Source organism: Salvelinus namaycush, chromosome 36 (assembly GCF_016432855.1).
Source record: "Salvelinus namaycush isolate Seneca chromosome 36, SaNama_1.0, whole genome shotgun sequence".
Lineage (NCBI taxonomy): Eukaryota > Metazoa > Chordata > Actinopteri > Salmoniformes > Salmonidae > Salvelinus > Salvelinus namaycush.
This window is the reverse complement of record NC_052342.1, coordinates 16,107,703-16,128,717: the sequence shown is the minus strand read 5'-3', so window position 1 is coordinate 16,128,717 and position 21,015 is coordinate 16,107,703. Positions and strand designations below refer to the sequence as shown.

General features: G+C 45.1%; 1 protein-coding gene across 1 annotated transcript in view; it reads right to left on the bottom strand.

The window, feature by feature from the left end:
* The window catches only part of LOC120030267 (neuroligin-2-like), a 264,902-nt gene that overhangs the window by 12,459 nt on the left and 231,428 nt on the right, over positions 1-21,015 (bottom strand). The window contains exon 2 of the mRNA XM_038975609.1: positions 3,031-3,216. Coding sequence (XP_038831537.1) covers positions 3,031-3,216 — 186 coding nt within the window. The remainder of the gene's footprint in view (positions 1-3,030; positions 3,217-21,015) is intronic.

Below are 21,015 nucleotides of genomic sequence, written 5' to 3'. Positions count from 1 at the left end.
GGAGATGACATGTAGGTTAGGACAGGAGATGACATGTAGGTTAAGAGAGAAGAGGACATGTAGGTTAGGGTAGGAGAGGAGGAGAGGACATGTAGGTTAAGAGAGGAGAGGACTTGTAGGTTAGGACAGGCAGGGACATGTAGGTTAGGAGAGGAGAGGACATGTAGGTTAGGACAGGAGAGGACATGTAGGTTAGGAGAGGACATGTAGGTTAGGACAGGAGAGGACATGTAGGTTAGGAGAGGACATGTAGGTTAGGACAGGAGAGGACATGTAGGTTAGGAGAGGAGAGGACATGTAGGTTAGGAGAGGAGAGGACATGTAGGTTAGGAGAGGAGAGGACATGTAGGTTAGGAGAGGAGAGGACATGTAGGTTAGGAGAGGACATGTAGGTTAGGAGAGAAGAGGACATGTAGGTTAGGAGAGGACATGTAGGTTAGGAGAGGACATGTAGGTTAGGAGAGAAGAGGACATGTAGGTTAGGAGAGGACATGTAGGTTAGGAGAGAAGAGGACATGTAGGTTAGGAGAGGACATGTAGGTTAGGAGAGGACATGTAGGTTAGGAGAGAAGAGGAGAGAACATGTAGGTTAGGACAGGAGAGGACATGTAGGTTAGGAGAGGACATGTAGGTTAGGAGAGAAGAGGACATGTAGGTTAGGAGAGGACATGTAGGTTAAGAGAGAAGAGGACATGTAGGTTAGGAGAGGAGAGGACATGTAGGTTAAGAGAGGAGAGGACATGTAGGTTAGGAGAGGACATGTAGGTTAGGAGAGGAGAGGACATGTAGGTTAGGAGAGGACATGTAGGTTAGGAGAGGAGAGGACATGTAGGTTAGGAGAGGACATGTAGGTTAGGACAGGAGAGGACATGTAGGTTAGGAGAGGACATGTAGGTTAGGAGAGGACATGTAGGTTAGGAGAGGAGAGGACATGTAGGTTAAGAGAGAAGAGGACATGTAGGTTAGGACAGGAGAGGACATGTAGTTAGGAGAGGAGAGGACATGTAGGTTAAGAGAGAAGAGGACATGTAGGTTAGGACAGGAGAGGACATGTAGGTTAAGAGAGAAGAGGACATGTAGGTTAGGACAGGAGAGGACATGTAGTTAGGAGAGGAGAGGACATGTAGGTTAAGAGAGAAGAGGACATGTAGGTTAGGACAGGAGAGGACATGTAGGTTAGGAGAGGAGAGGACATGTAGGTTAGGAGAGGAGAGGACATGTAGTTAGGAGAGGAGAGGACATGTAGGTTAGGACAGGACATGTAGGTTAGGAGAGGACATGTAGGTTAAGAGAGAAGAGGACATGTAGGTTAGGACAGGAGAGGACATGTAGGTTAGGACAGGAGGTGTAGGTTAGGAGAGAAGAGGACATGTAGGTTAGGAGAGGAGAGGACATGTAGGTTAGGGTAGGAGGGGAGGAGAGGACATGTAGGTTAGGGTAGGAGAGGAGAGGACATGTAGGTTAGGGTAGGAGAGGAGAGGAGAGGACATGTAGGTTAGGGTAGGAGAGGAGAGGACATGTAGGTTAGGGTAGGAGAGAAGAGGACATGTAGGTTAGGGTAGGAGAGGACATGTAGGTTAGGGTAGGAGAGGAGAGGAGAGGACATGTAGGTTAGGGTAGGAGAGGAGAGGAGAGGACATGTAGGTTAGGGTAGGAGAGGAGAGGACATGTAGGTTAGGGTAGGAGAGGAGAAGACATGTAGGTTAGGGTAGGAGAGGACATGTAGGTTAGGGTAGAAGAGGAGGAGAAGACATGTAGGTTAGGGTAGGAGAGGAGAGGACATGTAGGTTAGGGTAGGAGAGGAGAGGACATGTAGGTTAGGGTAGGAGAGGACATGTAGGTTAGGGGAGGAGAAGACATGTAGGTTAGGGTAGAAGAGGAGGAGAGGGCATGTAGGTTAGGGTAGGAGAGGAGGAGAAGACATGTAGGTTAGGGTAGGAGAGGAGGAGAGGACATGTAGGTTAGGGTAGGAGAGGAGGAGAGGACATGTAGGTTAGGGTAGGAGAGGAGGAGAGGACATGTAGGTTAGGGTAGGAGAGGAGGAGAGGACATGTAGGTTAGGGTAGGAGAGGAGAAGAGGACATGTAGGTTAGGGTAGGAGAGGAGGAGAGGACATGTAGGTTAGGGTAGGAGAGGAGGAGAGGACATGTAGGTTAGGGTAGGAGAGGAGGAGAGGACATGTAGGTTAGGGTAGGAGAGGAGGAGAGGACATGTAGGTTAGGGTAGGAGAGGAGGAGAGGACATGTAGGTTAGGGTAGGAGAGGAGGAGAGGACATGTAGGTTAGGGTAGGAGAGGAGGACATGCACATACTATACTGGTTGTTTACTCACAGTCTCATGTGTATACACACACACAGAAAAATACATACAGAAAACATCTCTCTCTCTCTCTCTCTCTCCAGTCTCTCTCTCCAGTCTCTCTCTCTCCAGTCTCTCTCTCTCCAGTCTCTCTCTCTCTCTCTTTCTACAGTCTCGCTCTCTCTCTCTCTCCAGTCTCTCTCTCTCCAGTCCCTCTCTCTCCAGTCCCTCTCTCTCTCTTTCTACAGTCTCTCTCTCTCTCTCTCTCCAGTCTCTCTCTCTCTCTCTTTCTACAGTCTCGCTCTCTCTCTCTCTCCAGTCTCTCTCTCTCCAGTCCCTCTCTCTCCAGTCCCTCTCTCTCTCTCTTTCTACAGTCTCTCTCTCTCTCTCTCAGAGGGGTCAGAGTATACCTGGCAGTATAATATGCTCAAAGCAGAGGAGTGTGTGTGTCAAGGTTTCCCTACAGGTCATTGGACCACATTGCTCCCAATATAAATGTTGATCCTCTGTCTCAAATGACACCCTAATCCCTATGTAGTGCACTACTTTTGGCTCTGGTATTCTATGGGGAATAAGATGATGTCACTGAACTCACTTTGAACGAATCCATCCTTGGGAGTAACCAGATAGTATATCCATGTACCCTTGTTCTACTGGGAAAGAGTAAGTCATCTAAGAACTGAGAAGTAAATCAAATCAAATATGAATGTAACCCACCAGTGTGCCCCTTACCCTCGGAGTGGTGCGAGAGGATGAGGAGGTTGACGCAGGACGCGCCGGCGCCGGAGCCGAAGATGGTGATGCGCTCGGGGTCGCCGCCAAAATGTCCGATGTTCTCATTGAGCCAACGCAGGGCCTGGATCTGGTCCAACAGACCATAGTTCCCCTTGGCTGACTGGTCCCCTGTACTCAGGAAACCTTTAGAAAGGTGAGGAGAGCGGGACAGAGGGTGGAGGAAGAGGGAGAGAGAGAGATGCATCGTTAATGGAGAGTTTATTTTGACAATAATGTGTCAGCTCCTTTGGCAAATGTTCTCCACATTCTACAGTCGCCCGTCCTCTCCCACATTCTACAGTCGCCCGTCCTCTCCCACATTCTACAGTCGCCCGTCCTCTCCCACATTCTACAGTCGCCCGTCCTCTCCCACATTTTACAGTCGCCCGTCCCTCTCCCACATTTTACAGTCGCCCGTCCTCTCCCACATTCTACAGTCGCCCGTCCTCTCCCACATTCTACAGTCGCCCGTCCTCTCCCACATTCTACAGTCGCCCGTCCTCTCCCACATTCTACAGTCGCCCGTCCTCTCCCACATTCTACAGTCGCCCGTCCTCTCCCACATTCTACAGTCGCCCGTACCTCTCCCACATTCTACAGTCGCCCGTCCTCTCCCACATTCTACAGTCGCCCGTCCTCTCCCACATTCTACAGTCGCCCGTTCTCTCCCACATTCTACAGTCGCCCGTCCTCTCCCACATTCTACAGTCGCCCGTCCTCTCCCACATTCTACAGTCACCCGTCCTCTCCCACATTCTACAGTCGCCCGTCCTCTCCCACATTCTACAGTCGCCCGTCCTCTCCCACATTCTACAGTCGCCCGTCCTCTCCCACATTCTACAGTCGCCCGTCCCTCTCCCACATTCTACAGTCGCCCGTCCTCTCCCACATTCTACAGTCGCCCGTCCTCTCCCACATTCTACAGTCGCCCGTCCTCTACCACATTCTACAGTCGCCCGTCCTCTCCCACATTCTACAGTCGCCCGTCCTCTCCCACATTCTACAGTCGCCCGTCCTCTCCCACATTCTACAGTCGCCCGTCCTCTCCCACATTCTACAGTCGCCCGTCCCTCTCCCACATTCTACATTCGCACGTCCCTCTCCCACATTCTACAGTCACCCGTCCTCTCCCACATTCTACAGTCGCCCGTCCTCTCCCACATTCTACAGTCGCCCGTCCTCTCCCACATTCTACAGTCGCCCGTACTCTCCCACATTCTACAGTCGCCTTCCTCTCCCATATTCTACAGTTGCCTATCCTCTCACATATTTTGATAAAGGCGATATAGAATAAAACATCAAGGCCTGTTAATAAATAAACTGGTTCAACAAGAGATGAAAGGCTGGGTAAGGAGCACTTGTTAAGGGAGAAGAGGAGAGAGGGAAGGGGGGAAGAGAAGAGAAGATAGATAGATAGTAGGTGTTCTATGACTGTGAGGTGGCCCCGGATAGAGAGAGAGGGAGGAAGGGAGGGAGGATAGAAGCACAGTGTTTCATCTGTGGATGTGTGTGTTTCATCTGCCTCCAAGACACCAGGGGTTGGCTCTCGAGCAGGGGGAGGCTGATCAAAGAGCTGACACTACAGAGAAGCCTCTCTCTCTCACACACACACACTATGCACGCATGCGCACACACATACACAAGCACACACATACAAAGACACATATGCTGGGGTTGTCGCCCTCTCTCTAACACACACAATAAGACAGAAGACAGAACTATACACTCCTCTGTGTGCCGACACACACTGCCACTTGTCTTAGTACCCATCGTCCAAGGAGAAAACATATGCACACATTTGCTATGTGTTAATGTATGTACTGTGTGTGTGAGCGTGATGTGTGCGTGCCTGCGCGTGCTCACATGCCGGTATGCATCCCTCGCCTCCTTAGGGCTCCATTGACTCTGTATCGCGGAAGATCGGCGGTAGAGAGCTATTGAAATGTAAAGGTCATTTCCGATTGAGCCAACATATGGAGCGTTTCCCGTGAACGCAGTCTCAGCAAATGCGGGGACATTGAATTTCAATCGGGCTATACCGTCAAGTTACATAGACTGCACGAGTTCATCTGACTCTAGGGAAGTAGATAAAGAGCTTCATTGCCAAAATCCTAAGTTATTTAAGTTATGGGTTAAGGTTTGCGATAGGGTGGTGTGTGTGTGTTTCCACCTCTGTAGTATCCGAGTGTGTGAAAGGAACAGTTGTGTTTGTCTGGCCCTGAATAATCAAACTGGATACTGCTTACAATATTTACACACACACCTACAGTACACACACACGCACACACAAATGTGTACAAACTCACACACACACACACACACACACTAGGGTGACCACATGTCCCGGATTGTGCGGGACAGTCCCGCATTTTGGCCCTTTGTCCCGTAACTAAACAAGCACATCCTGCATTTTATCAACAAATTTAAACACCACTAATTTACAAAATAAAGTTGATTTGTCCCGTATTTCAGTCAGACATTCCAAGCTCTCTCTTTTGCGGTAACGTTGAGCTTATGACAAGATACGCCTATATATCTGGACTATCGGCACTGTCTTGATGCACACCCACAAGACTATGCACTGATTGTGGAAAACATTAAGAACACTGTCCTAGTATTAAGTTGCGCACCCTTTTTGCCCTCAGAACATCCTAAATTCGTCGGGACATCGGGATGCTGCCCATGTTGACTCCAATGTTTCCCACAGTTGTGTCAAGTTGGCTGGATGTTTTTTGGGTGGTGGTGGACAATTCCTGATACACACAGGGGAAACTGTTGAGCGTGAAAAACCCAGCAGCGTTGCAGTATGGTAGCAGGTGCACCCAGCAGCGTTGCAGTATGGTAGCAGGTGCACCTGGCACCTACCACCATACCTCCTTCAAAAGCACTTAAATCTTTAGTTTTTCCCCATTCACCCTCTGAATCACACAATTCTCATCTCAATTGTCTCAAGGCTTAATAATCCTTCTTCAAACTTCTTAAGGCTAGGCGTCCCGCTGGAGGGACAACTTCCGGTGAAACTGGAAGGCGCGCAATTCAAATAAATAATCAGAAGAATTATGGATATTAAATATTTAGGTACATACAAGTGTCTTATATCGGTTGAAAGCTTAAATTCTTGTTAATCTAACTGCACTGTCCGATTTACAGTAGCCATTACAGCAAAAGCATGCCATGTGATTGTTTGAGGACGGCGTCCCACATCAAAATATTTATTCCACCGGCACAGGTTTCATAAATTCACAAATAGAGATTAAATATTCACTTACTTTTTGAAAATCTTCCTCTGATTTGTCATCCAAAGGGTCCCAGCTATAACATGTAGTGTTGTTTTGTTGGATAAAATCCTTCTTTATATCCAAAAAGTCAGTTTAGTTGGCACCATCGATTTGAGTAATTCACTCGTTCAACATGCCAAGATAGGAATCCGAAAACCTACCCCTAAACTTTGTTTTAACAAGTCAAAATACGTTTCTATTCAACCCTCAGATACCCTAAAATGTAATAAAACTATAATATTTCATACGGAAAGAAGTATGTTCAATAGGAAAGCTATATTAGCAGGTGCGCATTGTCTTCATGGTGCGCACACACATGAATTTCCAAGCAGATGTCCTTGTACTAAAACTCATTATTCTTACTCGTTTTGGAAGAAACAAGCCTGAAACATTGAACAAAGACTACTGACACCCAGTGGAAGCCATAGGAATTGCATACTGGGAGCTAGATTTCATTATTTCCCTATACTTTCCATTGGAAAAGCATGGGCTCTCTCAAAAGAAAAGATCTGGTTGGTTTTTCTTTGGAGTTTCTCCTACCATATCTACTATGTTATAGTCTCCTACATTATTTAACATTTCTACAAACTTCAGAGTGTTTTCTTTCCAATGGTACCAACAATATGCATATCCTAGCTTCAAGGCCTTAGGAACAGGCAGTTGACTTTGGGCACGTCAGTCAGGCGGAAATGGAAAAAAAAGAATCCTAGCCTGTGTCCTCCCCTCCTCATCTACACTGATTGAAGTGGATTTAACAGGTGACATCAATAAGGGATCAAAGATTTCACCTGGAATCACCTGGTCAGTCTGTAATGGAAAGAGCATGTGTTCCTAATGTTTTGTACACTCAGTGTATATACACAGTCACACGTACTACACTGACACATTCACACAAAACCCACACATTCACATTCACTACATACGCCAGTGGTGGTTGGTGTCGTTTAAGATTAGGGAGGACACATTTTTTTATGATCATGGCCTTATTTCTATTACAGAATATTGGATGACTGTCATTCAAATTCCATTCACCCAGTTCAATGTAACAACGATAGGTTTACGCTACTATATGATACTTTAATATTCCCTATACCCATCATGAGGTTGCTACGACCTAGCCTACGATTTAAAGTTTACAACATAGGTGCATACAGGTCGAGAGAAAATGTGAGAAATCAAGTTGACAGACAGTGACACATTTAATACCGCCTTGCACTCTTGCCTGCATCTAGCTGATCTAGGGCGTAATTATTAGTCCAACAGTTGCAAACGAGATTTTCTATTGGACAAATTCAGGTATGTTTATCTACGTTTCGTTCCATTTTCTTCCGTTTAAGAAACCCTTTTAAACAGAATCGGTGGAATGAATACACCCCTGTCCACCCGCACGCATTGTTCACTTTCATAGCAGCCACATACAAACAGCATGAACATTTTGCTCATTGTAAAAAGGTCATCACCTTTTCCCAGCGCTTGTGGACTTCAGTGCACAACACAACAGCTGTCTGTGACCAGGCAAAAAATCTTTCCAAGCCAAACCTTCATATCATAACTGCTAACCGCTACACACCGCCTACATCGTTATTACCATATTAGCTAACGTCATAGTCAACATAGCTACTAGAACTAACGTGTTAGTAAACCTGCTACAATCATGCAGTACAGTGTACAGCAAGCAGTTTAGCAGTTATAACAGCAGGTCCGGTGGCAGTAAATTAATTCAACCAAAAGCTTACCATGACATGGAAGAGTTCAAGTGTTGGATAGCTCTGATAGACTGGAGGACGTTCTCCGGAAGTCATCATAATTACTGTGTAAGTCTATGGAAGGGGGTGAGAACCACGAGCCTCCTAGGTTTTGTATTGAAGTCAATGTATCCAGAGGAGGACGGAAGCTAGCTGTCCTCTGGCTACACCATGGTGCTACCCTACAGAGTCCTGTTGAGGCTACTGTAGACCTTAATTGCAAAACAGTGTGTTTTAAACAATTATTTGGATACGTGAATAATATTTAGTATTGGATAACTTTTTGAATGTTTCACTATTTAAATTTGTCTGAAATTCGCTGAGGAGGATGGTCCTCCCCTTCCTCCTCTGAGGAACTTCCACTGTCATATGCATATGCACACAAACACACACACACTCAAACACACGTATACCGATACAACTCAAACACACGTATACCGATACAACACAAACACACGTATACTGATACAACTCAAACACACGTATACCGATACAACTCAAACACACGTATACCGATACAACACAAACACACGTATACCGATACAACACAAACACACGTATACCGATACAACACAAACACACGTATACCGATACAACACAAACACACGTATACCGATACAACACAAACACAAACACACGTATACCGATACAACACAAACACACGTATACCGATACAACACAAACACACGTATACCGATACAACACAAACACACGTATACCGATACAACACAAACACACGTATACCGATACAACTCAAACACACGTATACAGATACAACTCAAACACACGTATACCGATACAACACAAACACACGTATACCGATACAACACAAACACACGTATACCGATACAACTCAAACACACGTATACAGATACAACACAAACACACGTATACCGATACAACTCAAACACACGTATACCGATACAACACAAACACACACAAACACACGTATACTGATACAACACAAACACACACAAACACACGTACACCGATACAACACAAACACACACAAACACACGTACACCGATACACACACAGTTTTACACTCATCCTATGCTGCCTCCTGCTACTCTATTCTTTATTTGACTTAGTCACTTTAGCCTGCATTCATGTACATATCTACCTCAAATACCTCTGCACATTGACCTGGTACTGGTATTCCCTGTATATAGCCTCACATTGATCTGGTACTGGTACTCCCTGTATATAGCTCCACATTGATCTGGTACTGGTACTCCCTGTATATAGCTCCACATTGATCTGGTACTGGTATTCCCTGTATATAGCTCCACATTGATCTGGTACTGGTACTCCCTGTATATAGCTCCACATTGATCTGGTACTGGTATTCCCTGTATATAGCTCCACATTGATCTGGTACTGGTATTCCCTGTATATAGCTCCACATTGATCTGGTACTGGTATTCCCTGTATATAGCTCCACATTGATCTGGTACTGGTATTCCCTGTATATAGCTCCACATTGATCTGGTACTGGTATTCCCTGTATATAGCTCCACATTGATCTGGTACTGGTATTCCCTGTATATAGCTCCACATTGATCTGGTACTGGTACTCCCTGTATATAGCTCCACATTGATCTGGTACTGGTATTCCCTGTATATAGCTCCACATTGATCTGGTACTGGTATTCCCTGTATATAGCTCCACATTGATCTGGTACTGGTATTCCCTGTATATAGCTCCACATTGATCTGGTACTGGTATTCCCTGTATATAGCTCCACATTGATCTGGTACTGGTATTCCCTGTATATAGCTCCACATTGATCTGGTACTGGTATTCCCTGTATATAGCTCCACATTGATCTGGTACTGGTATTCCCTGTATATAGCTCCACATTGATCTGGTACTGGTATTCCCTGTATATAGCTCCACATTGATCTGGTACTGGTATTCCCTGTATATAGCTCCACATTGATCTGGTACTGGTATTCCCTGTATATAGCTCCACATTGATCTGGTACTGGTATTCCCTGTATATAGCTCCACATTGATCTGGTACTGGTATTCCCTGTATATAGCTCCACATTGATCTGGTACTGGTATTCCCTGTATATAGCTCCACATTGATCTGGTACTGGTATTCCCTGTATATAGCTCCACATTGATTTGGTAATGGTATAACCTGTACTGCCCTCCCAAACAAAAAGTCAGTAACTGCTCATTTGGTTGACAATGAGTTAATGTTATTTTTGCTACATTAAATACATGCTTAAGCATGTGGACAAGGATCCTGCCTCTACTGCAAAAAGTTACTGTGAAACAGTAACTGAACTTACTGCCTTTTAGCTTGGTTTCAACCTGCCCTAGGCTGCAGTTACTGCGTTTTACCTTTGTATCATATCATTTTATTCTGATAGTGATGCAATCGAGCCTGTATGACACTGACTAACTAACAAGCTAGCGAGCATAGACTAACAATGCTACCTGCTCTCATAAGAGATCTGCAATTGATACTAACGTCAATCTATTAGCCATATAATGAATTATATTCTGAAACTTCGTCTGATGGTTTCTATGAATCAGTACACCATACACACGATGTCTAGCCAGTGACAGCCACCTAGCTAAAACTGACGCGCCCCTACCAAAACGTCAAAACCAACCTAGCTAGCATTAGCATGAAGCAATAGATTTGTGCTACATGTTCGCATAAGAGACGACCAGCACTTTATACTAACTTCAATCTATTATACCTAGAATGAATATAATCCTTATAGTTGTATTCTGACATTCCATGGGTTATTTGAATCCGTAACGTTACACCACACACACGATCTCTAGCCAGCTGGCGGTCAGTTGGACGTGCACCCCATACTGAACTGTCAAAAGCCACGCACACTCGATTTCCGGAGGAGCGCACACACAGCATTGCTAGGTCATTAATAATATATCTACTCACATGTTCAGGGTTTCTGGTTTTCATTTATATTCCAGTATTGCGTGACTGTCCTGGTCAGGAAAGTTCAAATCCAAAATTGTATCCATCACCTTTGTTGGTGGCATATGTAATTAGTACAACAAGCTTTGACATGCTAACGTGTGCTCAATGTGTCTGCTTCAGTGCCATCTTTACATGAATGCGGAAAAAACTGTTTTGCATGACTTCCACCAATCCCTGTGGCCTAGATGATAGACTGGAGGCCTTAGTGGCCTTAGTATCTATGCGGATCAAAGTTGCCATGTGAAGGTGTATTAGGACAGTACAACCACGTCAATACTAGGTTTTATTCCTGTCAATGTCCATCCATGCAATTTGTTTGTATTTGTAAATAAAGATGAAAATGTAAGAGCCTTTTTGGGAGCAGGTATGAAATGAATAGATGAACTGAGTTATGACAGTGAAAATGATTAAGATAATGTTTGCACAAGATAAAATCAACCTTGATTATATCCTATATTATAGAATAACTGAAAAGGATTATGATCATATGTTTGCACACCAGAAAATGTCAGTATTAATTATTATCATCCATGACAGAATAGAATCATTAGGATGGATGTCCCTGATTATTTGCTCTGTTTATTTCAGTTGAGTTTGAGGGTCACATTCCAACAAAGATTCCTGATCTACCCCCTTTAACTGAAGTCACAGTGTCAACACTATTTGAAGAAATAGAGAAGCAGTGGGTGGTCTCTAAATCCTTAGACATCAGTCTATCAGAAGAGAAATCAAGTGCCAATGATGATGATGATGAAGATTATCATCCACCTTCAGAGTTGGATGTTCCAGCACAAGTGGCAGCTGAGCCCGTGGACACAACTCCAGAACACCTATCAAACAAGAAATCCAAGATTCCACCAACGGGTAAGCCATGTGGTCCCAAATGCAAGAGGCAATGTACTCAGAATATTTCAGAGGTTAGGCGAAAGGAAATATGGGAAAAGTATTGGGAGAAGAAGTATAAGGAGAAGAGGACATGGATCTTCCACATGGTGGCACAGCAATCTAAGAAAAATGTCACTGTTGGTGCTGACAGTCGACGCAGCAGGTCGTTTCTGTACCATCTTCCAAACCAGAGCGGTTCTGCACAACAGGTATGCAAAGGGTTTTTTATGACAACATTGGGCTACCACACAAAAATGACAGGTTGATTGTCACAATGATGGGCAAGTCAATCACCACCAAACTGATTCCAAAGGATCGGAGGGGAAAGAAAGCTTCAGTGAGCAAATTGAACATGAATCCTGCAACACATCGAGTCCTTCCATCCCCAAATCAGCCACTACAGACGAGAGCATGCCCCACATCGCCTCTACCTCCCGACGGACGTCAATATTCGGTTCATGCATAATGACTACAAGGAGAAGAACAAACAGCTGTGGTTATGAAACCTATCGCAAGGCGGTAAAGGGAAGGAACATCAGCTTTGTGAAGCTTGGAGAGGAGGAGTACGAGCTCTGTTTGGTGCAGGGTCATCTGAAGATCTGAAGATGGAGCACAGGGAGAATGAGGCTGTCACGATCATTATAAGGAGTGGACCAAGATGCAGCGTGGTATGTTTCCATCCTTTTATTTGGAAGAGAAACTAAAGAACAAAAACCGTAAAGCGAACAAACGAACCGTGAAGCTCAGAGTAGTGCTCACAGGCAACTATACATAGTCAAGATCCCACAAAGCACAATGGGGAAATGGCTACCTAAATATGATCCCCAATCAGAGCCAACGATAAACAGCTGCCTCTGATTGGGAACCACACCAGGCCAACATAGATATATAATTCCCCTAGATAACACACCCTTAATCACACCCCGACCTAACCAACATAGAGAATAAACAGCTCTCTATGGTCAGGGCGTGACAGAGGCCATGGAAACCCAAGCCTGCCAAGACAACAGCCATGCAGCACCTGAATTCACCATCACCAACCCCGACTGCATGCAATGTAGAAAATATGAGGAACATAAGAAGACTGCAGGGCAGAGCAGAAGCCATTACCAGGCTGATGCACAGAAAGATTGGCCTGAGGACTGGTCTGTGAGGAGCGTTGATATGGAAAAAGTCATCATGCTCCCTTGCATGCCAGGTGTGGAAACAGCATTGTTCACAAGAAGAATCGTTGCCTATCATGAGACATTCGCCACCATTGGAAAGAAGTCTCAGAAGAAGAAAACAATCTCAGTGGTATGGCATGAAGGAACAGCTGGTCGGAAGGCAGAAGAGATTACTTCATCTTACGTAACAGCACTGGAGAGTGAGAGAGATGTCAAGCATGCAGTGTATTGGTTGGATAACTGCACTTCTCAAAACAAAAACTGGTGCCTCCTAACATCCCTGGTGAGTGTTGTCAATGCTGACTCAACTTTGATGGAGGACATCACCCTCAAGTTCTTCGAGCCAGGACACACCTTCATGAGTGCAGACAGTTTCCACCATGGCGTGGAACAGGAAATGAAAGCTCGACCTGGAGGTGTGTACGGTTCGGGGACTTCTTCCATGTGGTCGCCACTTCCAATGCAGGCAAGGTGGAGGTGGTGGAAATGAAAAAGGAAAACATCCTGGCATGGAAAGCTGGCCATTCCATCGTCAAGCTGAAGAAGGCAGCAGCACCAAAGCTGGCAGAGATGGCTGAGATCCAGTTGAGGAGTGGATCCAGGAGCCTCTTCTACAATGTCTCCCATGAAGAAAAGGACTTCACAGAGCTTGACTTCATCATGAAGAAAGTCACTCTAGAGACACCCTCGACACTACGTACACAGGATAGAGGGATAGAAGAGTCCAAGAAGATGGACATAATCACCAAGCTGTGTCCTCTGATGCCTGAAAATCGAAGGCAGTTCTGGAATGACTTTGCTGTGAACAGCATTGCTGAGGATGAGGAGTGATATGGAAGAGCACTGAAGAAGTTTTACTTAAAAATTAAATGTTACTTAAAAATTAAATGTAACTGTTCAGCATTTTATCAATTGTAGCTAAATGTCATTTGGGTACTCTTGTGAATATGAATATGTAAATATGTTTAAAATGTATTCTTAAAGCTGTTATTTATTCATTCAAAAGTGTCATTTGAAAAAATACAAATAAAATGTTTTTATTAGCAATCTCTAATTTTTTATAATTTGTATTACCCTACATCATACTTCGATCATGTTCCATCATTATATATTACAAGACAGGTAATCATTTCATGTAATTCAAACAATTTCAGTGCTGCTTTTCACATTTATTCTTATAACAAGACATGGGCTACTTGTCAAACACAGCATGTAATGTGACTGACGAAGAACCTACATCTCTAAGTAAATGAAACTGGTATCTTAGTGGAAGACACACACAAAGGATGCCGTTTAAACTCTGTTACACTGTCAGTAATTACACTGCTCTTGTATTAATAGCATAAATGAGAAGTATAGTAAACAAATAAATTAAAATGGCAGATACTGCTCTTTACTTTGGTATTACCCTACAATTTATAACCCGTGGTCCCGTGTGGCTCAGTTGGTAGAGCATGGCGCTTGCAACGCCAGGGTTGTGGGTTCAATTCCCACGGGGGGACCAGGGTTCAATTCCCACGGGGGGACCAGGATGAATATGTATGAACTTTCCAATTTGTAAGTCGCTCTGGTTAAGAGCGTCTGCTAAATGACTTAAATGTAAAATGTAATAACATATCATGCCAAGGAAGAAGGCAGTAACTGCCGTTTAAGGGTCAAAGGTCATGTCAGAGGTCAGGGTCAACATGAATAAAAAATGTACTCATAGTAAGGCAACAGATCATTACATCTCCGATGATCACCCTAGAATTCATTTGGCTGGACAATTAAAAAACTTTGAAGACATTATTCTCAGTTTCACTCTATGAGCAGTTACTGCCTTTTTGCTTGGGAGGGCAGTGTATATAGCTCCATTCCTGTGTATTTTATTCCTCGGGTTACTATATGTTTTTGTATTATTATTTTTGAACTGTGCATCGTTGGGAATGGCTCGTTAGCAAGCATTTTACGGTTAAGTCTACACCTGTTGTATTGCGCATGTGACAAATCAAATCTGATTTGATCCTACCGACGTGCAACTCCCGTAACGACTCAGGAGAGGCGAGAAGGTCGAGAGCCGTGCGTCCTTCGAAACACAAACCCGCCAAGCTGCACTGCTTCTTGACACAATGCCCGATTAACCCGGAAGCCAGCCGCACCAATGTGTCAGAGGAAACACCGTACACCTGGCGACCGTGTCAGCGTGCATTGCACCCTGCCCACAGGAGTCGCTAGAGCGCGATGGGACAAGGACATCCCTGCCGGCCAAACCCCCCCCCTAACCCGGACGATGCTGGGCCAATTGTGCGTCGCCTCATGGGTCTCCCGGTTGCGACCGTCTGCGATACAGCCGATCGAACCAGGATCTGTGGTAACGCAGCTAGTACTGTGATGCAGTGCCTTAGACTGCTGCGCCACTCGGGAGGCCGGCGTATTGGTGATGTTAAATACTTCTCCAATCGTTGTTGAGATCTGATATTCTGCGCAGAGCAAGATGAGATGTAGGCCAATGTCATATCATCAACCAATCACATTCGTCAAATCATTGAGGTCTATATGTAAATGTCAGCTAAACTTGGAGAGGACAGTTAGGACTAACTACTTACAAAAAGCATGCTTCTGACGAAGAGCTATAAAAGTAAGTAAATAGCCATATTAGACTGAAATATATAAGGTAATTTGGTCAAACGTGTGAGTCTCTCCATGTTCATTAGTTGCTCATTCAACATATTTTCTGCTACTTCACTCAATCCCCTTTTAAAAGTGTCTTACATTCTCTGAGACTAACCAGAAGTGTTCCCTTGGCCAAACATTCCCAGATTTCCATAAAACAGCCACAAATGTGGTCTCTCGTTTCTGCATCACCATATTTTGCCGAAGGCAAATGAGTAGCAACAGTAGGGGTGCTTCAACGAGGTCCTTCATTGCACCGGGAGGGGGATTTTTGTGTGTCATCCCGTTGTCTCTCATTTGGGTATTTGAACTGTGGTCACCCTAACACTCTCCCTCTCTCTCTGAACTACATACAAGCACATTACACAGACCTCTATTTTCCTTCCATTTGCAGTAAGGTGTCAAAGCCAGCTGTCTCTCCTTTCATTCAGACACCTACTAGAAAGGCAGGCAGGAAGGCAGGCAGAAAGGCAGGCAGAAAGGAAGGCAGGCAGGAAGGCAGGCAGGCAGGAAGGAAGGCAGGCAGGCAGGCAGGCAGGCAGGAAGGCAGGCAGGAAGGCAGGCAGGAAGGCAGGCAGGAAGGAAGGCAGGCAGGCAGGCAGGCAGGAAGGCAGGCAGGAAGGCAGGCAGGAAGGCAGGCAGGAAGGAAGGAAGGCAGGCAGGCAGGCAGGAAGGCAGGCAGGAAGGCAGGCAGGAAGGCAGGCAGGAAGGAAGGCAGGAAGGCAGGCAGGAAGGAAGGCAGGCAGGAAGGCAGGCAGGCAGGCAGGCAGGCCCAGCTGTCAGGCTGCTACTCATCCAGCACAACCAACCCCACCACAGCCTAAATATGTCATTACAATACCCTCCTGCTTACAACGCTGTCACACTAAGACCCAACATATCATTCTGCTTCATTCTGTCTTTCCTGCCACTTCTTCTTACAGGAGCTGTGAATGGCAAGGCATTTAACAGGGTGAACTACACATAGCACAGGAAAGAGATGGCGGTGGTGGAAGAGGATGAGGAGGAGGAGGAAAAAGGAGGAGGGGGAGGAGGAAAAAGGAGGAGTGGGAGGAGGAAAAAGGAGGAGTGGGAGGAGGAAAATGGAGGAGGGGGAGGAGGAAAAAGGAGGAGGGGGAGGAGGAAAAAGGAGGAGGGGGAGGAGGAAAATGGAGGAGGGGGAGGAGGAAAAAGGAGGGGGAGGAGGAAAAAGAAGGAGTGGGAGGAGGAAAAAGGAGGAGTGGGAGGAGGAAAAAGGAGGAGGGGGAGGAGGAAAAAGGAGGAGGGGGAGGAGGAAAAAGGAGGCGGTGGAGGAGGAAAAAGGAAGAGGTGGAGGAGGACAAAGCAGGATGAGGAGGAGGAAGAAGAGGAAGAAGAGCAGGCGGAGGAGGGAAGAAGACATTACAATCTCTTTTTTTAAATACCACTTACAGTAAGAGCACCAGACCGTAAGGGTCTTTGACAACAAGTTACATTTGTTGTTAGTATTTCTTGGCTGTCTCGTTGTAATTATTCCGGGGCGCCGTGTGAGGTTCTAAATTATTCAGATTTTGTGTTTCAGTGGCCATGCGAGACCCTCAGTGTGACCCTCAGTGTGTGTGTGTGTGTGTGTGTGTGTTGATGATCCCCCTCCTCTCTACCCAGTAGCAGCAGGCTACTCCCCTGAAAAACAGTTAAGATTTGAACAAACAGACAAACAGAGGGGAACCATGGTGGAAGCCGAAGGCAGGCTCCCGCCTCTCTTTTCTTTCCCTATTTCCATTTATCGATCTCTCTCCCTCTCCCTCTCAATCTCTCTCTCTATATCTCTCCCTATCTCTCTCAATATCTGTCTCTCTTTCTCTCCCTCTCAATCTCTCTCTCTATATCTCTCTTTCTCTCCCTCTCAATCTCTCTCTCTTTCTCTCCCTATCTCTCTCAATCTCTGTTTCTCGCGATCTCTCTCTCTCTTAAAAGCCCAAATCCATTTTCCCCCCCTTTCTCTTTCTTTCAACTAACTCAACCCACTCTCTTCTCTATCCCTTTCAAATTTCTTGATCAGTTTCCTGTTCCTTTAATCTCACCACTCCACTCTCTCCTCTCATTGGGGCACTACAGGCGCTGGTCTGGAACTGCTGCTGTCTTGGGAAGTTTTGGAAGTTCAATGGTGGCTGTCTTTCCTGTGTGTGTGTGTGTGTGTGTGTGTGTGTGTGTGTGTGTGTGTGTGTGTGTGTGTGTGTATGTGTGTGTGTGTGTGTGTGTGTGTGTGTGTGTGTGTGTGTGTGTGGTGGGGTTTCCAAAATGGCTGCTCCTCTCTCTCCTTCAGCATCATCCTTCTCTCTCTGTCCTCTTCCACTGTCGCGTTCCCTCCTCCTCTACCTCTTTCTTCTCACCATGGATCTTCTTGTTCCCTCACTCCCCCACCTCTTCTCTTTCCCACTCCCTGGGGGTCTCCAACATGTTCCAGTGTGTGTGTGTGTGTTCGTGCTCGCATGTGTGTGGGTTTTTCTTAATTTTTTACTATTTTCTACATTTAGAATAATAGTGAAGACATCAAAACTATGAAATAACACATATGGAATCATGTAGTAACCAGAAAAGTGTGAAACAAATCCACATATATTTTAGATTTTAGATTCTTCAAAGTAGCCACCCTTTGCCTTGATGACAGCTTTGCACACTCTTGGCTTTCTCTCAACCAGCTTCATGAGGTAATCACCTGGAATGCATTTCAATTAACAGGTGTGCCTTGTTAGAAGTTAATTTGTGAAATTAATTTTCTTCTTAATGCTTTGAGTCAATCAGTTGTGTTGTGACAAGGTAACGTTGGTTTTCAGAAGATAGCCCTATTTGGTAAAAGACCAAGTCCATGTTGTGGCAAGAACAGCTCAAATAAGCAAAGAGAAACGACAGTCACCATTACTTTAAGACATGAAGGTCAGTCTATCCGGAAAATTTCAGAACTTTGAACGTTTCTTCAAGTGCAGTCACAAAAACCATCAAGCGCTATGATGAAACTGGCTCTCATGAGGACTGCCACAGGAAAGGAAGACCCAGAGTTACCTCTTATCCTGCAGAGGATAAGTTCATTAGAGTTACCAGCCTCAGAAATCTCCTCCCAAATAAATGCTTCACAGAGTTCAAGTAACAGACACATCTCAACATTAACTGTTCAGAGGAGACTGCGTGAATCAGACCTTCATGATTGAATTGCTGCAAAGACACCACTACAAAAGGACACCAATAAGAAGAAGAGACTTGATTGGGCCAAGAAACACGAGCAATGAACATTAGACTGGTGGAAATCTGTCCTTTGCTTTGATGAGACCAAATTTGAGATTTCTGGTTCTAATTTCTGGTTCTTTGTGAGTTCCGCATGTGTGGTTCCCACCATGAAGCATGGAGGAGGAGGTGTGATTATGTGGGGGTGCTTTGCTGGTGACACTGTCTGTGATTTATTCAGAATTAAAGGCATGTCTACCACAGCATTTAGCAGCGATACGCCATCCCATCTGGTTTGCACTTAGTGGGACTATCATTTGTTCTTCAACAGGTCAATGACCCAGAACACCTCCAGGCTGTGTAAGGGCTATTTGACCAAGAAGGAGAGTGCTGCATCAGATGACCTGGCCTCCACAATAACCCGACCTTAACCTAATTGAGATGGTTTGGCATGAGTTGTACCACAGAGTGAAGGAAAAGCAGCCAACAAGTGCTCAACATACAAGACAGCCTACAGGGAGGAGGTGAGGGCCCTCGGAGTGTGGTGTCAGGAAAATAACCTCACACTCAATGTCAACAAAACAAAGGAGATGATCGTGGACTTCAGGAAACAGCAGAGGGAGCAGCCCCCTATCCACATCGACGGGACAGTACTGGAGAAGGTGGAAAGTTTTAAGTTCCTCGGGGTACACATCACGGACAAACTGAAATGGTCCACCCACACAGACAGCGTGGTGAAGAAGGCGCAGCAGCGCATCTTCAACCTCAGGAGGCTGAAGAAATTCGGCTTGCCACCAAAAACACTCACAAACTTTTACAGATGCACAATCGAGAGCATCCTGTCGGGCTGTATCACCGCCTGGTACGGCAACTGCTCCGCCCCACAACCATAAGGCTCTCCAGAGAGTAGTGAGATCTGCACAACGCATCACCGGGGGCAAACTGCCTGCCCTCCAGGACACCTACACCACCCGATGTCACAGGAAGGCCAAAAAGACCATCAAGGACAACAACCACCCGAGCCACTGCCTGTTCACCCCGCTATCATCCAGAAGGCGAGGTCAGTACAGGTGCATCAAAGCGGGGACCGAGAGACTGAAAAACAGCTTTTATCTCAAGGCCATCAGACTGTTAAACAGCCATCACTAACATTGAGTGACTGCTGCCAACATACTGACTCATCTCTAGCCACTTTAATAATGAAAAAATGTATGTAATAAATGTATCACTAGCCACTTTAAACAATGCCACTTTAAACAATAACCATTTTATATAATGTTTACATACCCTACATTACTCATCTCATATGTATATACTGTACTCTATACCATGTACTGCATCTTGCCTATGCCGTTCGGGCATCACTCATTCATATATTTTTATGTACATATTCTTATTCATTCCTTTACACTTGTGTGTATAAGGTAGTTGTTGTGAAATTGTTAGGTTAGATTACTTGTTAGATATTACTGCATGGTCGGAACTAGAAGCACAAGCATTTCGCTACACTCGCATTAACATCTGCTAACCATGTGTATGTGACAAATAAAATTTGATTTGAATTGATTTGTGGGAACTCCTTCAAGACTGTTGGAAAAGCATTCCAGGTGAAGCTGGTTGAGAGAATGCCAAGAGTGTACAAAGCTGTCATCAAGGCAAAGGGTGGCTACTTTGAAGAATCTAAAATCTAAAATATATGTGGATTTGTTCAACACTTTCTTGGTTACTACATGATTCCATATGTGTTATTTCATAGTTTGATGTCTTTACTATTATTCTACAATGTAGAAAATAGTAAAAATAAAGAAAAACCCTTGAATGAGTAAGTGTGTCTTGTACTGTACATGTGATTTCCCAGAGGTGCCAGTGTTAGCCCCAGCAGGATATCACGGCCAACGGCTGGCATGAAAGACAAACATGATTGAGGAAAATAAATCATTAAATTAAACGAAAGAACAAAAGAGGAGCGTAAAAGATAAAAAGAGAGACCAATTAAGTGCAATCTGCCGTCCATCCCACAGGAACAGCTGTGCACCGGTCGAGTTAGGATTTAAAAAAACAAACAAAA